Source organism: Zalophus californianus, chromosome X (assembly GCF_009762305.2).
Source record: "Zalophus californianus isolate mZalCal1 chromosome X, mZalCal1.pri.v2, whole genome shotgun sequence".
Classification (NCBI taxonomy): domain Eukaryota; kingdom Metazoa; phylum Chordata; class Mammalia; order Carnivora; family Otariidae; genus Zalophus; species Zalophus californianus.
Window position 1 is genome coordinate 26550847 of NC_045612.1, and position 25738 is coordinate 26576584.

Consider the following 25738-nt stretch of genomic DNA (forward strand, 5'->3'; position numbering starts at 1 on the left):
TTGTTTTGGAAAACTTGGCTTCAATTATACGTGTGTGTGTGTGTGTGTGTGTGTGTGTGTGTGTCTCCCTATGTGTATGCTGGGTCACAAATGACTTTCAGGCATAAGAATTTGAAAGCCATTGGTAAGATGACATACTCAAGAGACAGAAAACTTAAATGATTTTCCAAATCATATGTCCTATTTTCCAAGTCAGCATTTATGATTGTTTTGCCTTCCAGTTCCCTCTCCCAACCCATACTGGAGCAGGATACAGCTATCTCTCCAAGATTGGGTGACCATCTAATTTATCATTCAAACCAAGATACTTTTGAGAATAAATGGGGATGCTGTTCATAATTACATCACGACAACAACATAACTGGGTGCTATTTTTGGCCAAGCAGAATACAGGATACTTCTCCTTCAAGGCTAGGCCCGGCCTCCCTCCAATCCTTATCTCTTTAATTCAGAGCAAATGAAACATCATTTATTTAGCACTTCTGAACTGTGGGTCTTGCCCTTTATAGCTGTGATTGAACATAGCTGGAAGAAGCACTTGCTTATGAGTCAGTGGGTTTAGCTCTGGTTCTGCCATTTACTAGCCAGATGAACTTGAACTAGTCACTCTACCTCTCTGTCATCTCATCTATCAAGTGGGAGTAAATATATCTGCCTCATAGGTTTTTGTGAGTCTTCAAATTAGATAATATACCAAAAAATGTATTTAACTGTTGTATGTTATACAAATGTAAGGTGAAATTATTTTTGTGATAGTTATTAAAGAGGCCGTGGATGAAAGTTCCAAAAGATAGGTAACCCGTTAGGGTCTGGCCTCTCTCAAATGACAAATTATCCTACCCTGGGTAATATCCCACTGTATCTGCAGTGCTCAGTGGATCACCTGAATGGCACATAGAGCATCTCAGTAAAGGTTTGCCAAGTCATTAAATAACAGCCTCCTTCTTTCCTAAAACGTCTCCCAAGAAAAATGCCTAAGTACTGCTAGAGGATAGTAATCTTTTGTCTTAATTCGCACTGGGAGGGGGTAGGGGTTGTTCTTCATTTGTTTTTGATAGAGAGAAACCCACCCTCTAGCCACCCTAACCTTTTTTAAATCTCCCAGAAATACCAAGCCTCAAGGCCTTGCACACATGCTGCTCTCTCTAGAATGCTCTTCCTTATACTTCATAAGATAAACCCCCTTCTGCATAAAGAGGGTTTTCCTTGTTTCTCCATTCCACCTTAAATTCTCTTGTTACACTCGCTACTAATACACTTCATTTTCCCATCATAACATTTATCACTCTGTATGTGTGTGTGTGTGTGTGTGTGTGTGTGTGTGTGTGTGTGGTTTTTGTTTTATATTTTGTCCTCCCACTAGAATGTGAGCTTCATGTGTCGTGGGGGAGGGAGGCAGTGGGGGGGGGGGACATTCTGTCTTGTTCTGTGTTTTTCATCCTCATATCTCTAGTTCCTAACAACAAGAGATACCCATTAAATACTGCATATTTGTTTAATGAACAAACAAATGAACAAGGGCAGAGGCTAAAGCGAACCCCTTAGCCTTGCCTATGTAATGGAATGACGTGCCTCAAAGGGAGAGGAGAGCTGTGTCCAGGTACACGAAGGCACTCACAAATTGAGTGTGAGCCAGAACATCGTCCTACCTTCATGGCACCTAGGTCATCCACGTTCCGGGTTCACTTCTACACAGCAAGGCTCGAACAGAGCAGCCAGGGGAAGAAAAATCTCGTTATATTAGATTTTAGTGTACAGGACCTCTTGTGTGGCTACCTCACTGCTGGATGCTTTTTACTTTTCCTACTGTCCTTTTTCTTCATCCAACTACCTCACTTAGAGCGCTGTCATGTCTAAACCTTATTTTTGTAAACTGCTAGGGTATCGATCCCAAGTATTACCAAATCAAATCTAGTGATTCGTTAAAAAAAATAATACATTATAACCAAAGAGTTTTTTAAAAAGATTTATTTGCCGGGGGTGGGGTGGTGTGCAGCAGAGGCAGAGGGAGAGAATCTCAAGCAGATTCCCCACTGAGCATGGAGCCTGACGACCCTGAGATCATGACCTGAGCCAAAATCAAGAGTCAGACAACCGACTGAGCCACCCAGGCACCCTGAATAGAATTTATTTTAGGATCACAAAGATTGTTCAACATTAGGAAGCCTATTGCTATAATTCACCACCTTAATAGATTAAAAAAGAAAACTATGTGAATATTTCCATAAGTGCTAAAGAGGCACTTGATAAAAATTCATCACCTGATTCTGACACTCCTGGTGAGCCAGGAATGATAGATAAATCAACAAAACATTTCAGGCCACTGGGCAATGTGTCAAACTGAGGAACCTCTGGGGTCATCCTATCCTATGATAAATCACCAGAGCATAGGAAAAGGTAGAAGTTCTAAGAGCACATACCTGTTCTCAGTAGATAGCACTGCATCTCTATAGTCTTGGTTTACCGTCGCCATGGTCTTCATTTGGTTCCTTCCGTCTCTTGTCTTTGGTAGTTACTGTTGTTGTTTTCCATTAATCTATTTTAAAAGAATGGGAAATGTTTGTTGTTCTATTTAATGATTCTTTTTGGATAAGGAAGTTTTTATCTTGTTGTTAGTTACCTTTTAAATGTCATGAAATTATTTTTAGATGTTCCTTGAATTCATGAAGTAACATGTCAGTTTCTCACACTATCAGACTACTTTTAATTATGTATTGCCTTCATAAATGCAGCCATTATGGTTTCTTTTTTTTTAAGATTTTATTTATTTATTTGAGAGAGAGAGAATGAGAGATAGAGAGCACGAGAGGGAAGAGGGTCAGAGGGAGAAGCAGACTCCCCGCTGAGCAGGGAGCCCAATGTGGGACTCGATCCCGGGACTCCGGGATCATGACCTGAGCCCAAGGCAGTCGCTTAACCGACTGAGCCACCCAGGCGCCCAACCATTATGGTTTCTGAAGCCTTAGCCTGAAGCTGTTGAAAATGATCTGCTTAATCTTGTCATATTTTGCACATTAGCTTCCTTGCATAACATCTTTACTTCGGCTATTTATTGTCAGTCTCCTATACCAGCCCTTATAGATGAATGTCACAGGCACTGAATTGGATGTCAGGGGCACCGTGGCCCTCAGCTTCTTGTAGTACACATTATACAAATGTTGCTGCTTGGAGAAGTAGAATGAGCATTCAGTTCTTTTGCCCAATGTCCAATGACTTTGGGGGAGCAAGCTGCTCTCTTTCTTTATAAAGCAGTATAATAAAGTCTCCTTCATAAGCCAGTGTCAATATTTGCAAGATGACTAACAGTCAAGTCAAAGGTACAATCCTGTGACCAGAGGACAGAGCCCTCTGCAAATGTAACAGTCCTATCTTGACCATCAATGACTCGGTGAAGAAACATCCCATTAATACCTCTGTGTGGAGGTGAGGGAGAAAACACAAGAAGACAGAAATCCAGACAGAATTAAGGGTGTCACGAGGGAGGCAGTCACATCATTTAGAACACGCATTCGGCTATATTAATGGATCTTTTCTCACCTGCTTTCCCAATATATACATTCCAGTATGGGACCACTATACCAGCTCCTGGGAAGTATAGTCCGGGACCCCCAGCTTCCCCACCTGTCTCAGCCCATTGCCAGACCAGTGTGTCTTCCACAGCTCCTCTGAAATGTTGATGAATAATGATTTTTCCTTCCTATTACACTCTTCTTCCTCATCCCCACTCCAGAGCACCAGATGCTGATTCTGTGGCCTGCACCATGCTGTGTTGATGATCAGATGTGATAGGCAACAGGCCGCCCTGGGAAATGGTGGTGGTCCGTTCTGCTCATAGCTGAGACTCAGCTGTCACAGTACCAGGCAAAGTGTAATGTCAGGGCTCAGCATTTTCATTGCCAGCCCCTGAACAGCCCCTCTCCCCCCTATATTTAATTATATGAAGAGAAGTTTAGGATTGGTAGCTTCTGTATTGGCTAGTTTCCAGTGCATTTGGAGAGTAGCTCAGCTCTGTGGGGTGAAACGTCTGCTTTCTCCTAAACTGACTGCAAATTCTAGGATTATGCCAAAGTGGGCTGCTGTCAGAAAGAAACCTTGCCTTGTTGCTCTGAGCAAGAAGCCACATGCAAAAATACCCCAACACACAGCCATTCTCATTAAAGCTAGTTGAAATTTTGGACAAGTCTTAAGTATAAATTATAAATTTATTAGCTCATAGAGCTTTCTCCCAAGAAAGTAAACCTAATAAAAATTAGAGGGAACTTATTAAGTGGCTGCCTTGTTGCTATTTGCCATCACTAGGGGAAAAAAGTAGTATCATTGTGGGGTTTGCAGCCAATGCACTTTTTTGTTGTGGAATAGAGAGCAATTGAGAGAGCAGATATGAGGTGAAAAGAGTATGTCTCATTACCATTGCAGTGAGAACTCTTTAATTGATACTTTATATAAGCCTTTCCTGCCACAGAGTTAGGAGGATCTTTAACTGTTACTGAGAGGGAAAAATCCGGCTCCAAACCACCATTGGAGGTCACCAGGTCACACTACTTATTTGCAAAACTGCATCATCACCTTCCGGGGAAAGGATTCTGGGGGAGCTCACCAGCCTTACAATGTACAAAAAGCAGATCCTGACAATGGTAGGGAAAGAGATGATGGCTTTCAGGGAACTTGTAATTGTTGCTGTGATTATTTATTAATCAAGACTTTTAAACGTTTGCAAGAGAAGCAGAAACCATGTGATTCAACATATCAACATGGCCTAAGTATGCTTTCTCACCACCTGATTTTGCCAACATGAGATCCCGTCCTCTCTTCGGCTTTTGGGTTTAATCCCCAACCAGAATCGATCAAACACAACCTTGAAAGAATGCACTTTGGAAAGACAGAGTGTTAGAGCTCAAGGGGTGCTATGAAAATTATCTAGTGCAAGTCTTTGATCTGAGATCTCTATTTGGATTTCAGGAGGTCAGTGAACCCCTTAGAATTGTATATAAAATTTTGTGTGTGTCTGCATTTTTCTTTTTTTTTAAGATTTTATCTATTTATTTGAGAGAGAAGGAGAGAGAGAGCACGAGCAGGGGAGGGGCAGAGGGAGTTGGAGTGGGAGAAGCAGACTCCCCACTGAGCAGGGAAGCCTGACTCGGGGCTCGGGCTCAATTCCAGGACCCTGGGATCATGACCTGAGCCACCCAGGCGCCCCTCATCTGCATCTTTCTAGGAAGAAATCTAGGAGGAAGATTCTTAACTTTCATCAAATTCATAATAAAAGTTTCCCTGACCCAAGAGTGTCTAAAAATCATCAATTCTAGTCCATCCTCCCCTGCCCTGGCTTTCTTACCAGAGAAGAACATGATTCTCAGAGAGGCAGAATAATTCACCTGACACCAAACAGCTAGTTAATGGTGGACCCAAAAGTTGAAGTGTTTTGTGACTCTAGCTCTAAAACCAGCTCTTTCTACTCTACCAGAGTTGTTTAGCAAGCACTGGGGGCTATGATAAGATATCCAGGAGATTATTGACAGCAATGATTTGTGCTATGACTGTAACCCAACTTAGAATACCTTTGAGATCCTTTTCCTTCACTGAAATTCTTTGTTTCTATCCACCTTAATAGAGAACAGCATTGACACAGGATGATCCAGAGCTAATTTCCATTTAGAAATTATTTCCATTTTATGATTAGTCTTTCCTGCTCCCCATTGATCTCCCTTGCTAATAATGCTTGGTTAGGGCTAATAATAAAATGAGTTTGCATTCCATGAGTCTTCGCCATCTGATGGCAGGGTAGAAGGGCATCCCCATCAGGACCAGCTACATAATTTGCAGGGCCCAGTGTTAAATGAAAATACAGAACCTTGTGTTAAAAAATTATTAAGGATTTCAAGGCAGTGGCAGCAGAGCACTGAACAAAGTATGGGACCCTTCAAAGCATGGGCCCCTGCACGACTGCACAGGTCACACAGCCAGTGAAGATGGCCCTATAAGATCCCTATTAAAGCTTTGGTAGAGCACGGGACAAAAAGAAGCCAACCTATGATTTAAAATTGGCCACAGATGATCCGCAATGCTAGAGAGTTGTATATTCATAATCATAAGGACTTTGTGGCTTATCTGTGCATATGCTCATATACACACATGCACATATAAATCAGTTTGACTAAAATTACCATCATTTCCCTTCACCCAATGCCAAAACCCAAAACTAGTTTGCTTTAATTTTTCATCTTAGGACCTCTTGTTCTGGCATTGTTTAAGCACACATTTTCATTACCAGTTTTCATAACCAAATGACAAAAGGAGGAATGAGTTCTCCAGGGGCATCTAAAGAGTCAGGTGGAGACAGAAACTGGAAAAGCAATAGCCAACTACTAGCTAGGGATATTTGAAGCTGCCAGAAAGGGGGAAAACAGCTTCGGGGTATGCAGTGTAATGAGTCAATACTCTCAGGCTTAGAACATTATGAGGACAGAAAGCATTTTGAATTCAAGAATCAGAAATCTGGGGTTCCGACAGGTAAGCAGGTTTACCAACTGAGAAAATGGCTGGGATTTGGTGTACTTGAGTTAGACATATTTCAGGAGAGCAGAGGCACCCATGCTACCTCGTTTCCTACTTCTGTTTTAGTGGCATTCCAGGGTTCCAAGTTTAATGCACAACATCTGTGCTTCATAAGAGTTGAGGCCAAATGTTGGATGATATCCCCTTGGTTAGCTCTATGCAGAAACCAAAATCTAATGTGCACAAGGTGGAATTTACACTTGCTGTGCTTTAAGCAAACTCAGACTTCTTGGCAAACTAACGGCCAGTTAGCACAAAAGAAAATATAAATTGGGCAAATCGATTTGTATTAGTCTCATGTGTAGTCAGTTGTTGTATAAGTGACCCAAGTACTCCGAAACCAGCTTCCTAAATGCATTTTGCCCTCTAGAGAGAGAAGAAACCAGCCCTCCCTGTGCCTCTCTCAGAAAAGTAAAGAAGGATATAGCAGCATAGCTTAAGCCTTCAGAGAGCTTGTTTCTTCAGTTTTACAACACAGCCTCCAACCCCAAAGCCCAAAGCTTAATATCCGTAAACGTATGGTATGTACCAAATGACAGCACGCATGCACTCACTTATCTGAGTCCGTATCCAGTACGCACACGCTGACTGATGATCGCTTTGGATGCTGGTGCTCTACTCTACCGTGTGAGGTGAAAGGCACTTTGCAGTCAAATTTCAACCCACATCAGAATTCGATAGCAAATGCAATATCCACAGAAGTATCAATGAGTGTAAAAATGAAGGAAACATTTTAAAATGCTCTAATGTGTTATTAACTCTTTGTTTGCAGTATCTGTGGGATATGAATATGAAACATGCCCTGACTTTATTCTCTGGGAGAAAAGGACAGTCATCTTACAAGGCTTTGAGATGGATGCTTCTAACCTAGGAGGCTGGTCATTGAATAAGCATCATATTTTGAATCCTCAAAGTGGTAAGCAGCTTTTCATTTTATTTTATTTTCAAAGGATGTACAATTTTTCCTTTTACTGTTTTAAAGATTTCTGTTTATTTATTTTAGAGAGAGGGGGTAAGCATGGAGCCCACCCTTGGTCTTGATCACATGACCTTAAGATCATGACCTGGGCAGAAATCCAGAGTCGGACACTTAACCGACTGAGCCACCCAGACACCCCACAGTGGAATTTTTTTAAATTGTGATAAAAGATGCATAACAAAGTTTACCACTTTGACCATTTCTAAGTGTACAATTCAGTGGCATTAAGTACATTCACAATGTTGTGTGACCATCACCATTGTCTATTTCCAGAATGTTTCCATCATCCCAAAGAGAAAATCTGTACCCATTAAACAGTAACTCCCCATTCCTCCTCCCCCAGCTCCTATTCTACTTTCTATCTCTATGAATTTGCCTAGCTTAGGTATCTCATGTAAAGAGAAAGATGTATATGTTTTTAAGGCTTTTCATACATACTGCCAAGTTTCCCTCAAGAATAATAGTCCATTTCATGGTCAAGAGTGCCCATTTCTTTGCACTTAAGAAGCTTTTAAAATATTTGTTAATACTGTTTTCTTAATGCAATATATATACACACATACATAGTGCTATATATATGTATTACACATATGCAACACATATTTGATGCGGAAAACTTGGAAAAGTACAAGGAAAAAATTATTTATAAGTCCACCACCTAGAGATGGCCATATTAGTATATTTCTTTTCAAATACAACAATCTGATTTCAAATTAGCACTAGTATAGTGAGACCTCTTCATCACAAAGTTCTGTGAAACTGGGTTTTAAGAATCATCTATCATCATTGCTCTATCCCAAGTATTTAATCAATGTATCTGACACTAACCAACTTTTAAAAAGTAGAATATAATGTTTTATATAATCTAAGACTCCATCAATTATGCCATTATTTTATGGAAAATGCTGCCAATTAAACTATAACATGCACTGATTGTGAGATACATACTTATTTCAGAGATGTTAAAAATGTGAAGCAAAATGTGCACCTTGGCATTGATGAATCATCCATGTGTTACAGTTTTCAAAAGGCTTTGGTGACCTCTGTCACCTTTTAAATACAACAACCCTGCAGTATGGCATTAATCTCATTTAAAAGATCAAGAATCGGAGGTTTACAAAGTCATGTGACTTTCCCCAGTGTTGCACAGTTCATAAGTGGCTAGAGCCCTGTGCTCTTTCTCTCCAACACAGTTATTTGTCCACATAGATGTCCGTAGATCCAGTGAGAAGCTAGGAACTGAATCAAGGAACAGTAACAGGTAAAAAAGAAGAGGTAGGAGGAAGACAGGAGAAGAAGTGAAAGAATCTAGGGAAAGAAGGCAGTCCTGGACTTCACTTAGTTTTAAGTCTCCTAAGTCCTGGACTTAGGAAAAGAGGAAAAGGCAGAGAATCAGGACACGGTCATCTTCAATCTTTGCCTTCTTCGAGCCACTCTTCCTGTTGTCACTTTCTCCTGGTTTGTAATTTACACATTAACTAAATCAGGAGAGGGAACCACAGGTGGCTCTTGAGCCCATGTGGCTCTCAGACAAACTGACCTCACTACCCTGGTTAGAAATGCTTCATCCAAGTTCCTCCACCTCGTTTTGCATACTACTGGGGAGTCGGTCATTGGTGTTCCCATCCAGCTTTCATTTGAACATCTACTGGGAAGTTTTCATTGCAAAATCACATTCCTTTTCATCCAAAGAGGCAGATTCTGAGCAACCTTTAGTAGAACATGGACTTTGGGTTATTTCTCCAGGACTGGGGATGCGAATGTCTTGAGAAAGTTACACTCTTCCATCCAGCCTTCTTTGTCTGCATCTGACCTTTATGAGACAGCTGGCTAAGGTCAGGTTATCTTGTAAGGCCATGAACTAACCAAGGCTAAGAGAGATCCATTTTATGATCACACCTATGATCTTACTTTGATTGCACCATCGTTGAGTCAGCTGAGTCAGCCAACCACATGGGCTGGGAAATTTTGATTGGCAAAGCTAACCAGGTTTGCTTCAACCATGACATGACACCACCTACCACAGTCCCAGGGTGGGACCCCAAAGGTAAATGAGTCCATTGCCATATGCCTTCATTATCCTTCCTTCTCCTCTTTCAAGGAACATTCTAAATTCCATTTCAAATTGTTTGTTTTTTTAAGAGCAAAGATTCAGGCACAGATATAAAATGTCAACTTTTTTCTGTTGTCAAAAGGAGAATCACAGTTTTAAAAGTACAAAAACGAAAGGGCAGATGCCACTTATTAAATTATGAGGTTTTTTGTTTTGATTTGAAAGAGTTTGACATTTTAAGCAGCCGTTTCTTTTCCACTCACTTTTATTGGCTTGTATGGATTGTCTCTTTCAAATGCCTGTCATTGACATTAAGCACAAAGTGGGAAATGACCTCAATCGAACCAGCCCCCAGCTGTGTGCTCCCAACCCTGTGTCCTCTTACCATTTGCTTCACACAGGCTTAGAAATTCAGAGCAGAGGGGAGCCATTGAGGAAGTTGGCTTTGGGGCCCCCCCTGATTTCCACAGATGTGTTCTCTCCACCCCTACTTCGCCAGTAATCAGTTTTTAGGCAATAGGTACTGAGTTCTTTCTGAGAATCTTTTTAACACCTTTTTTGAGGTATAATTTATACACCATACAACTCACCCACTTTAAATGTACACTTAAATGATTTTTAGTAAATTGTAGAGTTGTGCACCCTGCACCACAACAGTTTTAGAATATTGTTGTTGCCCCAAAAAGATCCCTTGTGCTCACCCCAAGCCCCACCAAATCTGCTCTGTCTCTTTCTGAGAATTTTATTCTGAGAAAGAAACCTTATTTTAGATAGTTTTTTTTTTAAAGGAACATTTGTTCATTGTATCATCTCATTTGTAGGCACGTTGTATTTCTAACCAAGAACTTGTCACACTTGCCAGGAAACAGATCTGAAGCCAGCTCTGACACTGCCTTTCAGCCTGACCTTGGACACGAACACCTCTCTTGGGATGTTTTCGAAGTCTAAATCCCACCCACAAAGGCAGTTTTAGAAGCAAGAATGATAAGTGTGAAGGAGCAGCTTTGAGAAGACCAATTTAGAAAGCAATGCTCTTTCCCCCTCAGGTCAGACAGTCTTTTCTGACTGATTAAGGCAAGAGCGACCAGCTTTCCAAATTCCCCCACTCTGCTTCTTTCTGGAAAAAGCCTAACTCTTTAGGCATCCTGCTTTTTTGATCTGAGACAGATGGCAGATTAGAAACAAGAATCTATCTTCCCCCAATTTCCTCTCACTGGTTAAAAAGATACCTGTAATTAGATTGGATGTCTGCTGCCATTCACTTCTTCAGTTTTTCTTGGGTTCCAAAATCATTATGCAGTGGGTAGTTTCTAGAAGGCAGTGTTTTCAGACCATTTGTCATTTTAGTTGCAGCAATTATATTTACCTGAAAATTAACCATTGGTTGCAGAGAACTGTTTCCAAATATTATGCCTGATATATGTAGATGTTTCTACTTTCTGAGATAAAAAAAAAACACCAGGAACTTGTGTTTTTCAATATTATTCCTTCAAAATACATCTTCTTAGTGATTACAGGGAGTACATATCTTTACCTTTTAAGATAAATCAGTTCTTTAAAATTATGAGGAATAAAAATGTGTACATGAATCATCTATTACAGAGGTAAGCTATTTGTTATATTATATCTTTGTATCAAACATATCTCCTAGTGCATCCTTCCAGTTGAGTGTTAAAAAATTATTAGAGAAAACAATCCAGGGTACAAATTGGGTATCGTCATCTGTCTGAAATGGATAAAGAATTTCTTTTAACTTAGCCTCCAAAATAGGGCAGTAGTTTGTCGACAAATGGTTTTACTGGGAGGGGAAGTAAATTTCCATTGATCACACTGGCATATCTCCCAGTTTGTGTTTATATCCTCTCAGTCAAGTCCTAAGAGAAATATGTATTGTGTCCCTCGTTGTTCATAAGTCTGAAAAATGGTTTCTTCTTTGAAATCAGCATAAAGCACCACCCACTGGCTTCCAAGGGGAATTTTTATTTCAAACTTACTTATAAGCTTCAAAAGAAGTTCTGAGCAAGGTAGCAAGAGGGTATAAGTAGTGCGTTTAAAAGTATGCTTAACTTATTATACAACAGACCTGGCTTTTTGACAGAGAAAAAGAAAACTTAGGGGAGAAAATGTGCAGTAGGCCCCATTTGGTGGGGTTTCTTTGTTGACTGTCAACAAGACACCCAATCCTTAGGAGGAAGTTGGCCTTCATATAAATAATGTGCATTGTCCTAGGATCATTTGATTCTGTTTTCAATATGAGCATGTGTGGCAGAATAAACTGGAAGGGAGGCAGCAACAATTGATAATTGATAAGTGATTGAAAAAGATTTCCAGGAACAGAAACAAAATATCTTCAAAGCAACCTTTTGCAGAATTGGTGTTAAATCATTGTTGCTAGATGGTATGCCCCAGTTCTATGTAATGGAAGGTTAAACAGATTCTTCAAACAACAAAAACACCCTTCAAAATGATCTATTTTTCCAGGGCAATACAAAAGGGGTTTGTCCATTTTTGTTTTGATTGCTTCAGCTTTAAACAGGAATGGTAATTTCAGTACACGGGCACTTTAGTACCTTGCATGAAAGCAAGACATCAATTGTTGAGATGTAATCAAAGTACATTGCCTTATGTTTTATTTCCTTTAATCATTCTTCTTCTTTGATGGAGTGCTGGGCTTTCTAATAGAAAAGGGGAGTTTTAGAATTGCGGGCTTAGAAGAATGGTTTAGAATAGCCATCTTTAGTTTTTAAATTGCCAGGAGCCTGGTAATAACATGTCATTTTGAAGGTAATTGTTAACTATACCGTTATATTGATATAAAAAAGATGGAGATCTACCTGTGAAAATAGATGTTAATAGCAAATCTGGTATTTCCAAGCCAATAATTGGACATATTTTTGAATGATATACCCTATAATGCATTGCTGAAATATAGACATGCTAAACAGTTGGCTTCCTCATTTGTTCGAGAACGTATCATAGTCTCATTGGTAGGATATTCAGTTAGTGATCATCAGGAGGTTTCTTTTTTTTTTTAACTTTTTATTATTATGTTAATCACCATACGTTACATCATTAGTTCTTGATGTAGTGTTCCATAATTCATTGTTTCTGCATAACACCCAGTGCTCCATGCAGACTGTGCCCTCTTTAACACCAATCACCAGGTTAACCCATCACCCCACCCTCCTCCCCTCTAGAACCCTCAGTTTGTTTTTCAGAGTCCATCATCTCTCATGGTTCATCTCCCCCTCCGACTTACTCCCCTTCATTCTTCCCCTCCTGCTATCTTCTTCTTTTTCTTTTTTCTTAACATATGTTGCATTATTTGTTTCAGAAGTACAGATCTGTGATTCAACAGTCTTGCACAATTCACAGCGCTCACCATAGCACATAGCCTACCCAATGTCTATCACCCAGCCACCCCATCCCTCCCACCCCCCACCACTCCAGCAACCCTCAGTTTGTTTCCTGAGATTAAGAATTCCTCATATCAGTGAGGTCATATGATACATGTCTTTCTCTGATTGACTTATTTCACTCAGCATAACACCCTCCAGTTCCATCCACGTGGTTGCAAATGGCAAGATCTCATTCCTTTTGATGGCTGCATAATATTCCATTGTGTATATATACCACTTCTTCTTCATCCATTCATCCGTCGATGGACATCTTGGCTCTTTCCACAGTTTGGCTATTGTGGACATTGCTGCTATAAACATTGGGGTGCACGTACCCCTTCGGATCCCTACATTTGTATCTTTGTGGTAAATACCCAGTAGTGCAATTGCTGGATTGTATGGTAGCTCTATTTTCAACTGTTTGAGGAACCTCCATACTGTTTTCCAGAGTGGTTGCACCAGCTTGCATTCCCACCAACAGTGTAGGAGGGTTCCCCTTTCTCCACATCCTCTCCAACATCTGTCGTTTCCTAACTTGTTAATTTTAGCCATTCTGACTGGTGTGAGGTAGTATCTCATTGAGGTTTTCATGTGGATTTCCCTGATGCCGAGCGATTTTCAGCACTTTTTCATGTGTCTATTGGCCATTTGGATGTCTTCTTTGGAAAAATGTCTGTTCATGTTTTCTGCCCATTTCTTGATTGGATTATTTGTTCTATGGGTGTTGACTTTGATAAGTTCTTTATAGATTTTGGATACTAGTCCTTTATCTGATATGTCATTTGCAAATATTTTCTCCCATTCTGTCGGTTGTCTTTTGGTTTTGTGGACTGTTTCTTTTGCTATGCAAAAGCTTTTTATCTTGATGAAATCCCAATAGTTCATTTTTGCCCTGGCTTCCCGTGCCTTTGGCGATGTTTCTAGGAAGAAGTTGCTGCGGCTGAGGTCGAAGAGGTTGCTGCCTGTGTTCTCCTTTAGGATTTTGATGGACTCCTGTCTCATGTTTAGGTCTTTCAACCATCTGGAGTCTATTTTTGTGTGTGGTGTAAGGAAATGGTCCAGTTTCATTCTTCTGCATGTGGCTGTCCAATTTTCCCAACACCATTTGTTGAAGAGACTGTCTTTTTTCCATTGGACATTCTTTCCTGCTTTGTCAAAGATGAGTTGACCATACAGTTGAGGGTCCATTTCTGGGCTCTCTATTCTGTTCCATTGATCTATGTGTCTGTTTTTGTGCCAGTACCATACTGTCTTGATGATGACAGCTTTGTAATAGAGCTGGAAGTCCGGAATTGTGATGCCGCCAGCTTTGCTTTTCTTTTTCAATATTCCTCTGGCTATTCGGGGTCTCTTCTGGTTCCATACAAATTTTAGGATTATTTGTTCCATTTCTTTGAAAAAAGTGGATGGTATTTTGATGGGGATTGCATTGAATATGTAGATTGCTCTAGGTAGCATTGACATTTTCACAATGTTTGTTCTTCCAATCCATGAGCATGGAACGTTTTTCCATTTCTTTGTGTCTTCTTCAATTTCTTTCATGAGTATTTTATAGTTTTCTGAGTACAGATCCTTTGCCTCTTTGGTTAAATTTATTCCTAGGTATCTTATGGTTTTGGGTGCAATTGTAAATGGGATCGACTCCTTGATTTGTCTTTCTTCTGTCTTGTTGTTGGTGTATAGGAATGCCACTGATTTCTGTGCATTGATTTTATAGCCTGCTACTTGACTGAATTCCTGTATGAGTTCTAGCAGTTTTGGGGTGGAGTCTTTTGGGTTTTCCACATACAGTATCATATCATCTGCAAAGAGTGAGAGTTTGACTTCCTCTTTGCCGATTTGGATGCCTTTGATTTCTTTTTGTTGTCTGATTGCTGTGGCTAGGACTTCTAATACTATGTTGAATAGCAGTGGTGATAGTGGACATCTCTGCCGCGTTCCTGACCTTAGGGGAAAAGCTCTCAGCTTTTCCCCATTGAGAATGATATTCGCTGTAGGTTTTTCGTAGATGGCTTTTATGATATTGAGGTATGTACCCTCTATCCCTATACTCTGAAGAGTTTTGATCAAGAAAGGATGCTGTACTTTGTCAAATGCTTTTTCTGTATCTATTGAGAGGATCATATGATTCTTGTTCTTTCTTTTGTTAATGTATTGTATCACATTGATTGATTTGCGGATATTGAACCAGCCTTGCAGCCCAGGGATAAATCCCACTTGGTCATGGTGAATAATCCTTTTAATGTACTGTTGGATCCTATTGGCTAGTATTTTGGTGAGAATTTTTACATCCATGTTCATCAAGGATATTCGTCTGTAATTCTCCTTTTTGATGGGGTCTTTGTCTGCTTTGGGGGATCAAGGTAATGGTGGCCTCATAAAATGAGTTTGGAAGTTTTCCTTCCTTTTCTATTTTTTGGAACAGTTTCAGGAGAATAGGTATTAATTCTTCTTTAATGTCTGATAGAATGCCCCTGAGAAGCCATCTGGCCCTGGGCTTTTGTTTCTTGGGAGATTTTTGATGACTGCTTCAATTTCCTTAGTGGTTATAGGTCTGTTCAGGTTTTCTATTTCTTCCTGGTTCAGTTTTGGTAGTTGATACATCTCTAGGAATGCACCCATTTCTTCCAGGTTATCTAATTTGCTGGCATAGAGTTGCTCATAATATGTTCTTATAATTGTTTGTATTTCTTTGGTGTTGGTTGTGATCTCTCCTCTTTCATTCATGATTTTGTTGATTTGGGTCATTTTTCTTTTCTTTTTGATCAGTCTGGCCAGGGGTTTATCAATCTTGTTAATTCTTTCAAAGAACCAGCTCCTAGTTTCGTTGATCTGTTCTACTGTTCTTTTGGTTTCTATTTCATTGATTTCTGCTCTGATCTTTATTATTTCTCTTCTCCTGCTGGGTTTAGGCTTTATTTGCTGTTCTTTCTCCAGCTCCCTTAGGTGTAGGGTTAGGTTGTGTATTTGAGACCTTTCTTGTTTCTTGAGAAAGGCTTGTATTGCTATATACTTTCCTCTCAGGACTCTTTGCTGTATCCCAAAGATTTTGAACAGTTGTGTTTTCATTTTCATTGGTTTCCATGAATTTTTTTAATTCTTCTTTAATTTCCTGGTTGACCCATTCATTCTTTAGTAGGATGCTCTTTAGCCTCCATGTATTTGAGTTCTTTCCGACTTTCCTCTTGTGATTGAGTTCTAGTTTCAAAGCATTGTGGTCTGAAAACATGCAGGAATGATTCCAATCTTTTGGTACTGGTTGAGACCTGATTTGTGACCTAGGATGTGATCAATTCTGGAGAATGTTCCATGGGCACTAGAGAAGAATGTGTATTCCGTTGCTTTGGGATGGAATGTTCTGAATATGTCTGTGAAGTCCATTTGGTCCAGTGTTTCATTTAAAGTCTTTATTTCCTTGTTGATCTTTTGCTTAGATGATCTGTCCATTTCAGTCAGGGGGGTGTTAAAGTCCCCCACTATTATTGTATTGTTGTCAATGTGTTTCTTCGCTTTTGTTATTAATTGCCTTATATAATTGGCTGCTCACGTTAGGGGCATAGATATTTACAATTGTTAGATCTTCTTGTTGGATAGACCCTTGAAGTAGGATATAGTGTCCTTCCTCATCTCTTATTACAGTCTTTGTTTTAAAATCTAATTTGTCTGATATAAGGATTGCCACCCCAGCTTTCTTTTGGTGTCCATTAGCATGGTAAATGGTTTTCCACCCCCTCACTTTCAATCTGGGGGTGTCTTTGGGTCTAAAATGAGTCTCTTGCAGACAGCATATGGATGGGTCTTGTTTTTTAATCCAATCTGATAGCCTGTGTCTTTTGATTGGGGCATTGAGCCCATTTACATTCAGGGTAACTATTGAAAGGTATGAATTTAGTGCCATTGTAGTGCCTGTAAGGTGACTGTTACTGTATATTTTCTCTGTTCCTTTCTGATCTATGCTGCTTTTAGGCTCTCTCTTTGCTTAGAGGACCCCTTTAAATATTTCTTGGAGGGCTGGTTTCATGTTTGCAAATTCCTTTAGTTTTTGTTTGTCCTGGAAGCTTTTTATCTCTCCTTCAATTTTCAGTGAGAGCCTAGCTGGATATAATATTCTTGGCTGCATATTTTTCTCGTTTAGTGCTCTGAAGATCTCATGCCAGTCCTTTCTGGCCTGCCAGGTCTCTGTGGATAGGTCTGTTGCCAATCTAATATTTCTACCATTGTAGGTTACATATCGCTTCTCCTGAGCTGCTTTCAGGATTTTCTCTTTGTCTCTGAGACTCGTAAGTTTTCCTATTAGATGTCGGGGTGTTGACCTATTTTTATTGATTTTGAGAGGGGTTCTCTGTGCCTCCTGGATTTTGATGCCTGTTTCCTTCCTCACATTAGGGAAGTTCTCTGCTATTATTTGCTCCAATATACCTTCTGCCCCTCTCTCTCTTTCTTCTTCTTCTGGGATTCCAATTGTTCTAATGTTGTTTCGTCTTATCATATCGCTTATCTCTCGAATTCTGCCCTTGTGATCCTGTAGTTGTTTCTCTCTCTTTTTCTCAGCCTCTTTATTTTCTATCATTTGGTCTTCTATATCGCTGATTCTCTCTTCTGCCTCATTTATCCTAGCAGTTAGTGCCCCCATTTTTTATTGCACCGCATTAATAGCCTTTTTGATTTTGACTTGATTAGATTTTAGTTCTTTTATTTCTCCAGAAAGCGTTTCTCTAATAACTTCCATGCTTTTTTCAAGCCCAGCTAGTATCTTTAAAGTCATGATTCTGAACTCTAGGTCTAACATCATACTAATGTCCATATTGAGTAGGTCCCTGGCTGACAGTACTATCTCTTGTTCTTTTTGCTGAGGTGATTTTTTTCATCTTGTCATTTTGTCCAGAGGAGAATAGAAAAATGAGAGAACAAAATGCTAACAGGTTGACTACGTCCCCAGCAAATATACTCTATACAAATCAGAAAAGACCTGAAACCAGGGGAAAAGAAAGGGAAAGAAAGAAAAAAGAAAGAGAAAAGAAAGAAAAAAAAAAGATAAAGATAAAAACAAAAACAGAACAATAAAAAAAAAGAATATGATCAAATATGATCAGGCTAGTGCATAGATCAGTGACACACACTAGATTTTGGGCGTATTTTGGTCTGTTAGAAAAAAGTGCCTCCTAAACTTTTAAAGAAAGTTTTAAAGAAAGTCTTTTAAAGAAAGACTTATATATGTACAAAATAAGGGTTGATACAATGAAGGGATGGAAGATGACTGTAAAGATGAAAATTATAAAAGATTTTATAAGTGGAATTGATAAGAAGTTGTTTGAAAAAAGAAAGAAGATTTTAAAAAAAAGAGAGAGAAAAAAGGGAGAGAATGTGATCAGGCAGGAGACTAGAACAAAGCCATACACTAGTGATTTAGGGTATATTTTGATCTGTTAGAAGAAACTGTATCTCAAAATTTTAAAGAGAGAACAACTTATATATATATATATATATATATATATATATATATATATATGCCAAAAATAAGGGTAACTACTATGAAGGGATAAAATATGACTCTAAAAATGAAAAATAAAAAATGTTTTTTTTAAAAAAAAGATTGCTAAGATGTTGGTTGAAAAGGGGAAAAAGAAAAATTAAAAAAACAGTTAAAAAAATTAACTTTGAAAAACTAATGAATCATGGTAAAAAAAAAGCCATGAATTCTATGTGCAGTATTCCCCTAGTGCTGGAGTTCTCCCGTTCTCCTTGATCGGTAAACTTGGTCTTGGCTTGCTGGCTGTTCTGCTGATCTTCTGGGGGAGGGGCCTGTTGCCGTGGTTCCCAAATGTCTTTGCTGGAGGCGGAATTGCCCCACCCTTGTCTGTCCGGGCTAAGCAAGCTGCTCGGGTTTGCTCTCCGGAGCTTTTGTTCTCTTCAAGCTCTGGTACAGCCTTGGAGGACCAGGGTGAAAATGGTGGCCTCCCAATCTCCACCCGGAGGAGCTGAGAACTCGGGGCCCTGCTCCTCAGTGCGCCCCCAGAGAAAAGCAGTCACTCCAGTGTCCCTGGTCTCCGGCCGCACTGCGTGCTCACCCGGCCTGTGACCGAATGTTTCTATGTCTGGCACCCGACCCCGTGTGGAGTCTCCAAACCCAGCAGATCCCTGCGGTGCACTCCCACGCCGCTCCTCCCCAGGGGAGGAAGGGGAGTCTCCCCGGATCTGCCGCTTGTTGGGTCCCTGCTGGAAGAGCAGTGGCCCGACTGGGCCGCGGATCACAGTTTATGGCAACCCCGAGCTGAGAGCCCGCGCCTCGGCTCTGTCTCTGCAGCCGGCTTCCCCGCTCCGATACCCGGGAGCTCTGTCGCGCTCAGGCACCCCCGGTCTTTCTGTGACCCCGAGGGTCCTGAGACCACACTGTCCCGCGAGGGTTCCACCCCCCCGCTTAGCCACTGGAGCGACGTCCCTCCGCGGAGCCGACTTTTAAAAGGTCCGATTTTGTGCTCCGCGGCTCTATCACTTGCCAGAAGAGGCCGACGGAGGCCCCCTCCCCCGCCGTCTAGCCTCCCGAATATCGCCTCGGATTCACTTCTCTGTACGTCCTACCTTCCAGTAAGTGGTCGCTTCTCTGTTCAGAGAGTTGTTGCTACTCTCTTCTTCAGTCTCCTGCTGAGTTCGTAGGTGTTCAGAATGGTTTGATCCCTATTCAGCTGAATTCCTGAGACCAGATGAAATCCAGGTCTCCTACTCCTCCGCCATCTTGCTCCACCTCCATCAGGAGGTTTCTTTTCGATGATGTTGTGTGACCGTCATCCCAGTTCTCATTCACTTCCTCCCAATTCATTTAAACTGTAGTGTTGATCACACTGCAATTAAGTGTTTTTTTGCGAAATGAAATTCAGTCCTATTAATCTTACTTAATTAACTGTTCAAAATCTTACAAATTTTTTTACTGCCTAATAAAGTTATTAATAAAATTAATAAGAAAGTAGTGATCCTCGAAATATCTCACAGTTCTGCCATTAAAGACCAATTTGTTGGGGCATAAACTCATAGCTGCTCCTGCAGATCATATGTTGAAAAAATAGCCAGAAATCACCTTGGGAGGGAGAATCAAAATACCTAGACTTGAAATCCGAAGGCTGTATGATGTATGGGATTTGTTTCCTGGAAAGCCCCTTCCAAGTTCATATTTGGTGTTACAGTATTGTGCATGTTTTACCCTCTTACTTATTTTTGCCAACAGTGTTCCCATTTCAAAGTGATCAGTGGTGCTTATTGTAGGACTATGGGACCAAAAGTTGGAAGAAAACTGAGGAAGATATTTCAGGAAATGTTTAGGGAGAGTAACAGGCAATCCAAGGAGTTAGATAGCAGGGGTCATGGGAAAAAAAGAAAACTCTGCAAGATTCATTCATTTGCTGTCAGTGACTTCCGTCTGACACGTTGGCATGTCTTCTCACAATGCGGATGTTTTACCTGCCCAGGCTGATTGTGAGCAGACTGGAGTACAGTAGTCCTTGTTCCTGGGATTTCCTGCCCAGGTTCAGCAGGTTTGCGCTGGGATTTGGACAAGGCCACTACAAGAGATTCAAAGCCTATTTTAAACATTTACTGAGCTCTTACAATGACTTGGCCACAGTGACTGGCACTAAAATGCAGAAAAGAGTAAGACAGAGGGTCTGCCTTCATGGAGCCCATGTTCTAATGGGAAAAATAGAGAAGTAATAAAAACTGTATCATACAACATAGTCGGTGTTATAACAGAGCTATGGAAAACAAACCGTGGGCACAAAGAAGAGGGAGTAACTCATTCTGCCAGGACCAGAGCACTAGGGAAAAATTGAGCTGAGCTTTGAAGGATAGGTAAGAGTTCCCCAAGCAGACAAGATGAGGAGGGCCTTCAGGACAAAGGGAAGGGCATATACAAAAGCAGAATGGAATGGAAGAATGTGAAGGGAATTGTAAATAGTTCACTATTGCTGGAACTCAAGATACAAATAAGAGGATGATGAGAGTAGGCAACGGTCAAGTCATGAAGGACTTTGAATGCCTTAATAATAGGGAATGTGCCCCTTATCCTACAGAGGATATGGAGGTGTTGAAAGATTCTAGCCACACACTAAAACAATCTCAATGGCAAGAGTTGAGGGGGTGGTCTGGAGCTAGGTATGCATGGAGACCGGGAGCCCAAGATGTGAAGAAACACTGAACTAAAGCAGTAGTGATAGGAATGGAGGTGACAAAACTGGTTCAACATATTTTAGGAGAGAGACTCCAAGTGGGTTTCATAATGAATTAGGCGTAGGGAATGAGGACAAGAAGAGCCGTGACCATGCCCACATTTCCAACTTGGGTGAATACACGTGCGGTGATACCACTGCTAAGATGAGTAGGCAGCACAGGAGGAAGAGCAGGGTTTGGTAGGGGGAGCAGAAAAATAATGAGTTCCCTTTTACACCTGTTGAGTTTGAGGGGCCTGTGAGGCATCCAAGTGGAGCGATCGAGCAGGAAATTGCAGGGCAGGTGCCAACTCTGGACAGGAGAAAGTTTCAGCATATAAAGATATGAATTAAAACTGTGAGAATGGATGAGATTGCCCAAAGAGAATGACTGCACAGTATTTTCCAGCATTGTCATAAGTCAGTGTCTCTATTTCCTGCACTGATGATAGTGAGATATGGTCCAAAAGAGTGGAAAATTCAAGTTCCTTTCTTATATCTTTGAAGTACATTCTAGCAGTATGATTTTTTTTTATTTTCACAGAAGTAGATTACCTTCCTGATGGTGTTTTGCTAAGGTTAATATTAAAATTGACTGATATTTCCTTTTCAGGAACCAGTCAGTTGCATAGTGAGGGTAATTTGAAGTCAGACAACTGTGTGCTGGGCATCAGGAGAAAGTCAGCCAGAGATGAAAAATTAGCCACTGATGATTCACAGAGCCCAGAGTGAACAGGAGATCATTAGAAGTTATTCATCAAATGCTTTATTGAGGCATTTAGAATCAGCACGAAAGGGCCTGGATGTATTAACCCATATCACACGTAGACAAACTGAGGCCAGGTGTTATGCTACTCTTCATGGCGGCTATGCAGTTAAACAAAACTGTGGGCGGTGTGCTTCACTCTTGGGTTCTTTGATGCCAGGCCAAAGCTCAATGCTACTTTGAGCAATGAGAGAGAGATTAAAGTGTTGCTGAGAATATTGTGTGGTAATTGTTTTTTTAATTCTCTTTTTCTTTCTTGAATCTAGGAATCATACATAAAGGGAATGGAGAAAATATGTTCATTTCCCAGCAGCCCCCAGTCATATCAACCATAATGGGTAATGGACACCAACGGAGCGTAGCCTGTACCAACTGCAATGGCCCAGCTCACAACAACAAACTCTTTGCTCCTGTTGCCTTAGCTTCTGGCCCTGATGGTAGTGTGTATGTTGGCGACTTTAATTTTGTAAGACGAATATTTCCCTCAGGAAACTCCGTTAGTATTTTGGAATTAAGGTAAGTCTCCCCTAATCTCTGTTTGCTTAGCAGATAAGGAAAAAGCAAGAATGCAATAACACAAAGTGAAAGACATTGCCAGAAAGAGCAGAAAGTGCAGTTGCCCATATTCTAGCCCTGAGCTGAGATGCAAGAATAGGGACAAAGGACATAGGTCAGCATGCCCACTCCTTTGGAGACCCAGGAAGTGTTGACATCCCTGTATGTGTGGCCTTCCTTGTGGGCATTGCCATCACTGACATGGATCTCAGTACTTCCAAGTACTCAGGTAAGTCACTCAACCTCTGCTGTTCATGACGAAGATGATTAAAAATATCTATTTCATTCTAGCAGGTAGAGGTAATGCCAGATCCAAAAGGCTACATTTTCTAAGTTCTCCAGGTTCAATCTTTTGAATGGTCACTGCATAAAAAAGAAAATGGAAGTCTGTGTTTGTGTGCCCTGATAAGGAAGGAAGAACTTGTGGGTTTTTTTGTTTGTTTTTGTTTTTTACACTTAAAAGCTCTATTCCATTGGGGGAAAAAAAGATTAAAGCATTCATCGTTAGACTTTCTCACTCTGTTCTAGAAATTTTCTTGAGAGTACAAAGGATTTTGACACCTTTTGAAAGAAATTCATACCTTCTGGTATTCCATGTTCTAAAGTTACACAAAGATTACAACTAAATAGACTATGTCTTAATCAGATTTATTTCTCCTTTTCTGAGGCTACAAGATACAAATATATGCCCTCTGGAGTCCTAGAAAAGGGAAGCATCCCCTCCCACTCCAGTGAGGATAGACAGACCTGTCTACTCTCTCCTGGGTAAATAAATGGATAGAGTCTTCCCTCCAGTTGGTTATGACAGCTTTATCCCTGACCCATACCTGGGGAACTTTAGGCTGAAAGTTTCTCTCTGTTCCAGAGATTTTGATGCCATCCTATAAACTAGTCCATAAAACAGTTGTTGCCTCAGGCATCACCTCATTGTCCTGAAAGATAGTGACCAAAAAAAAAAAAAAAAAATAGTGACTGGGAGAACAGAGACATTGATGGAGCAACTTCTATGTACAAAGCACCATGAAGGCCAATCAAAACATATGAGAAGTCTTGGGTCATTTCTATTTAACATTATGTTCACACAAGCATGGAAATTTGAATACATGAGGACATTTCTTGAAATTTTTCAGATTCTCGTGCTTGCTCTGGAATCTAACTCCTTTTTCTCAGACTGAGTTAGTCCTTCACACCTAGTTGGGGACATCTTCCAGTCCCAAGCCCCCATCCATTTTTCACATTAATTCATTCCAATTTTAATACGTTTCTTAATTATAATTACAAACACTGTCATAGAAAAGAAAGCTGTTAAATCCCTTGACTGATAAAAAAAAATAGACTGTAACATTAAGATTTTATAAAGGTAAAGTACATCTAGAGAGTCTAGAGAAGTACTAAGTCATAGCACCCTGCCCTAATCAAATGTTCATATACCTTAGGATGTCACACCTCATGGAGACTTGTCATTTCCAGCAGTATATCTCTTTGGGCACCTACTTACTGGAAAGTCAATGAAGAAGGCCAAGATGGTTGTATGCCCAGATTTAGAAATGATTTATACAACATTCAACATTCTTTTCAAAATCCTAGGGATGCTCCATCTACACGATGCCAAACATTGATGGAGCACTGCACAATTCATTCACCATCTGAATGTTTCTAGCCATGCTGATATTAGCTATCACGTAGACAGAGACCTCGCTAACCCCATCAAGCCTATATAGCTAGCCCTCTGTATCTAACTCCTCAAAGGAAAACCCGTAAGTTTAGCTAGAAAAACAAATACTAAGACTAATAATATTACTATAAAGAAAACCCAGCTAAGTTTAGTCCTTTCCTTTGTGATTTAAATGCAAATTTACCTAAGGTGGAACAATTCTCATTCACTGATGAGATTCTCCTTTGCTCAGGGATCCTTAACAGTTCACAAATTTGCATTTTGGTCCAAAATACCTTATGACCTTCAACACAAAGTCATTCGAAGAATACAAGAGCATAACTTGGGCCCCAATTGCAAAGTGATTTTCTTGGTATAAAGAAAAATCCATTTCTGGAAGTGTGAAGTATTGTCCAATCCCTCTATTCAGTCTTACTCCATGGTACTGTTCTCTCACATTGTCACAGCTCTTCAAACACATAGGCAAGCACACGCCTTGAGCTCACACACCCTGGTTCTCTCACTTAGCCTGAATCTCTCTAGCCAGCTCTTCTGAGCTCATATCCTTTAGAGCAGTTCTTCTTAACTTCTTTTTTTTTTTAATTCTCAGGAGGGATTGAATCTAAGGAGGGCTGTGGGCCCCCTCCCCAGAAAAAGAAAAAAACACGTTCACACAAAATTGTACGTGTGTTTTCAGGGGTCCCGTATTTCCCCTCTCTCCCTGCATGTCCCCGCCTGCCAGGAACTTACCCCTTTCATAGACTCATGGTTACGATTCCCTGGATTCGTCTCAAACAGAAAAAAAATAGTTCTCTCTTGCCTTACGTTCAAGGAGGAAAAAAATAGTTTTCCCTTGTCTACTCTAACACTCCTGTGCTTGGCCATCAGAGAAATAAACTGATTGAGTTTACATGATCATTTTGACCTAATTGATAGGTAACTCCCTATTTTCCTATAGTCAAAACCATCAAACTAGTTTATGTTAGCAAACGTTATCTGTCATATTTACTCAGACACTAATAATAGTTCTTATTAGATTCACCTAAATACAGTGTCTGGCTTGATCAGTAACCTATACTGTGTACATTGCATCTTTGGCATATGATTGGTGAATTTATATATTTGCTTTATAACTTCCAGATTTAAACTTCCTGGGGAGAAATAAGTTGATATAATAAGTCTTTGCTATGTTAAGAACCATAATGTTCAATGGATTCTATTGCATATAGATAGAAACTTCATTTTGTACCAGTTTTTTTTTTTTTGGTTAAAATCAGTTGATTTAATTGCTGCTGCCACCCTCCCCCCTCCCAGTGTGTATTAGTCATTTTACTTGGTTGAGTCATCTGTTTCCTTGGAAACACGGACTAATATAGTCATTATGTTATTGGCTGCATTTAAAGCTGTGAATGGAAGAGCAATGTTGTCAATAGGTTATTACAGAAAGGGATAGAGAACATTCCAGATCTTGACCCTCTGTCAGGGTTATTCATTATATAACTTAACCACTCTGTTCTCTACTTCTCTGTCTATAAAATTGACTTCAAGTTAATATTTGAGCAATCTTCTTACATGTCTTACAT

At 40.2% G+C, this 25738-nt stretch overlaps 1 protein-coding gene across 3 annotated transcripts in view; it reads left to right on the top strand.

Moving 5' to 3' along the window:
* The window catches only part of TENM1 (teneurin transmembrane protein 1), a 771573-nt gene that overhangs the window by 638379 nt on the left and 107456 nt on the right, over positions 1 to 25738 (top strand). For all 3 annotated transcript variants that reach the window (XM_027608817.2, XM_027608819.2, XM_027608818.2), the window contains 2 exons: positions 7328 to 7471; positions 22213 to 22462. In XM_027608817.2, the coding sequence (XP_027464618.1) occupies positions 7328 to 7471; positions 22213 to 22462 (394 nt within the window). The remainder of the gene's footprint in view (positions 1 to 7327; positions 7472 to 22212; positions 22463 to 25738) is intronic.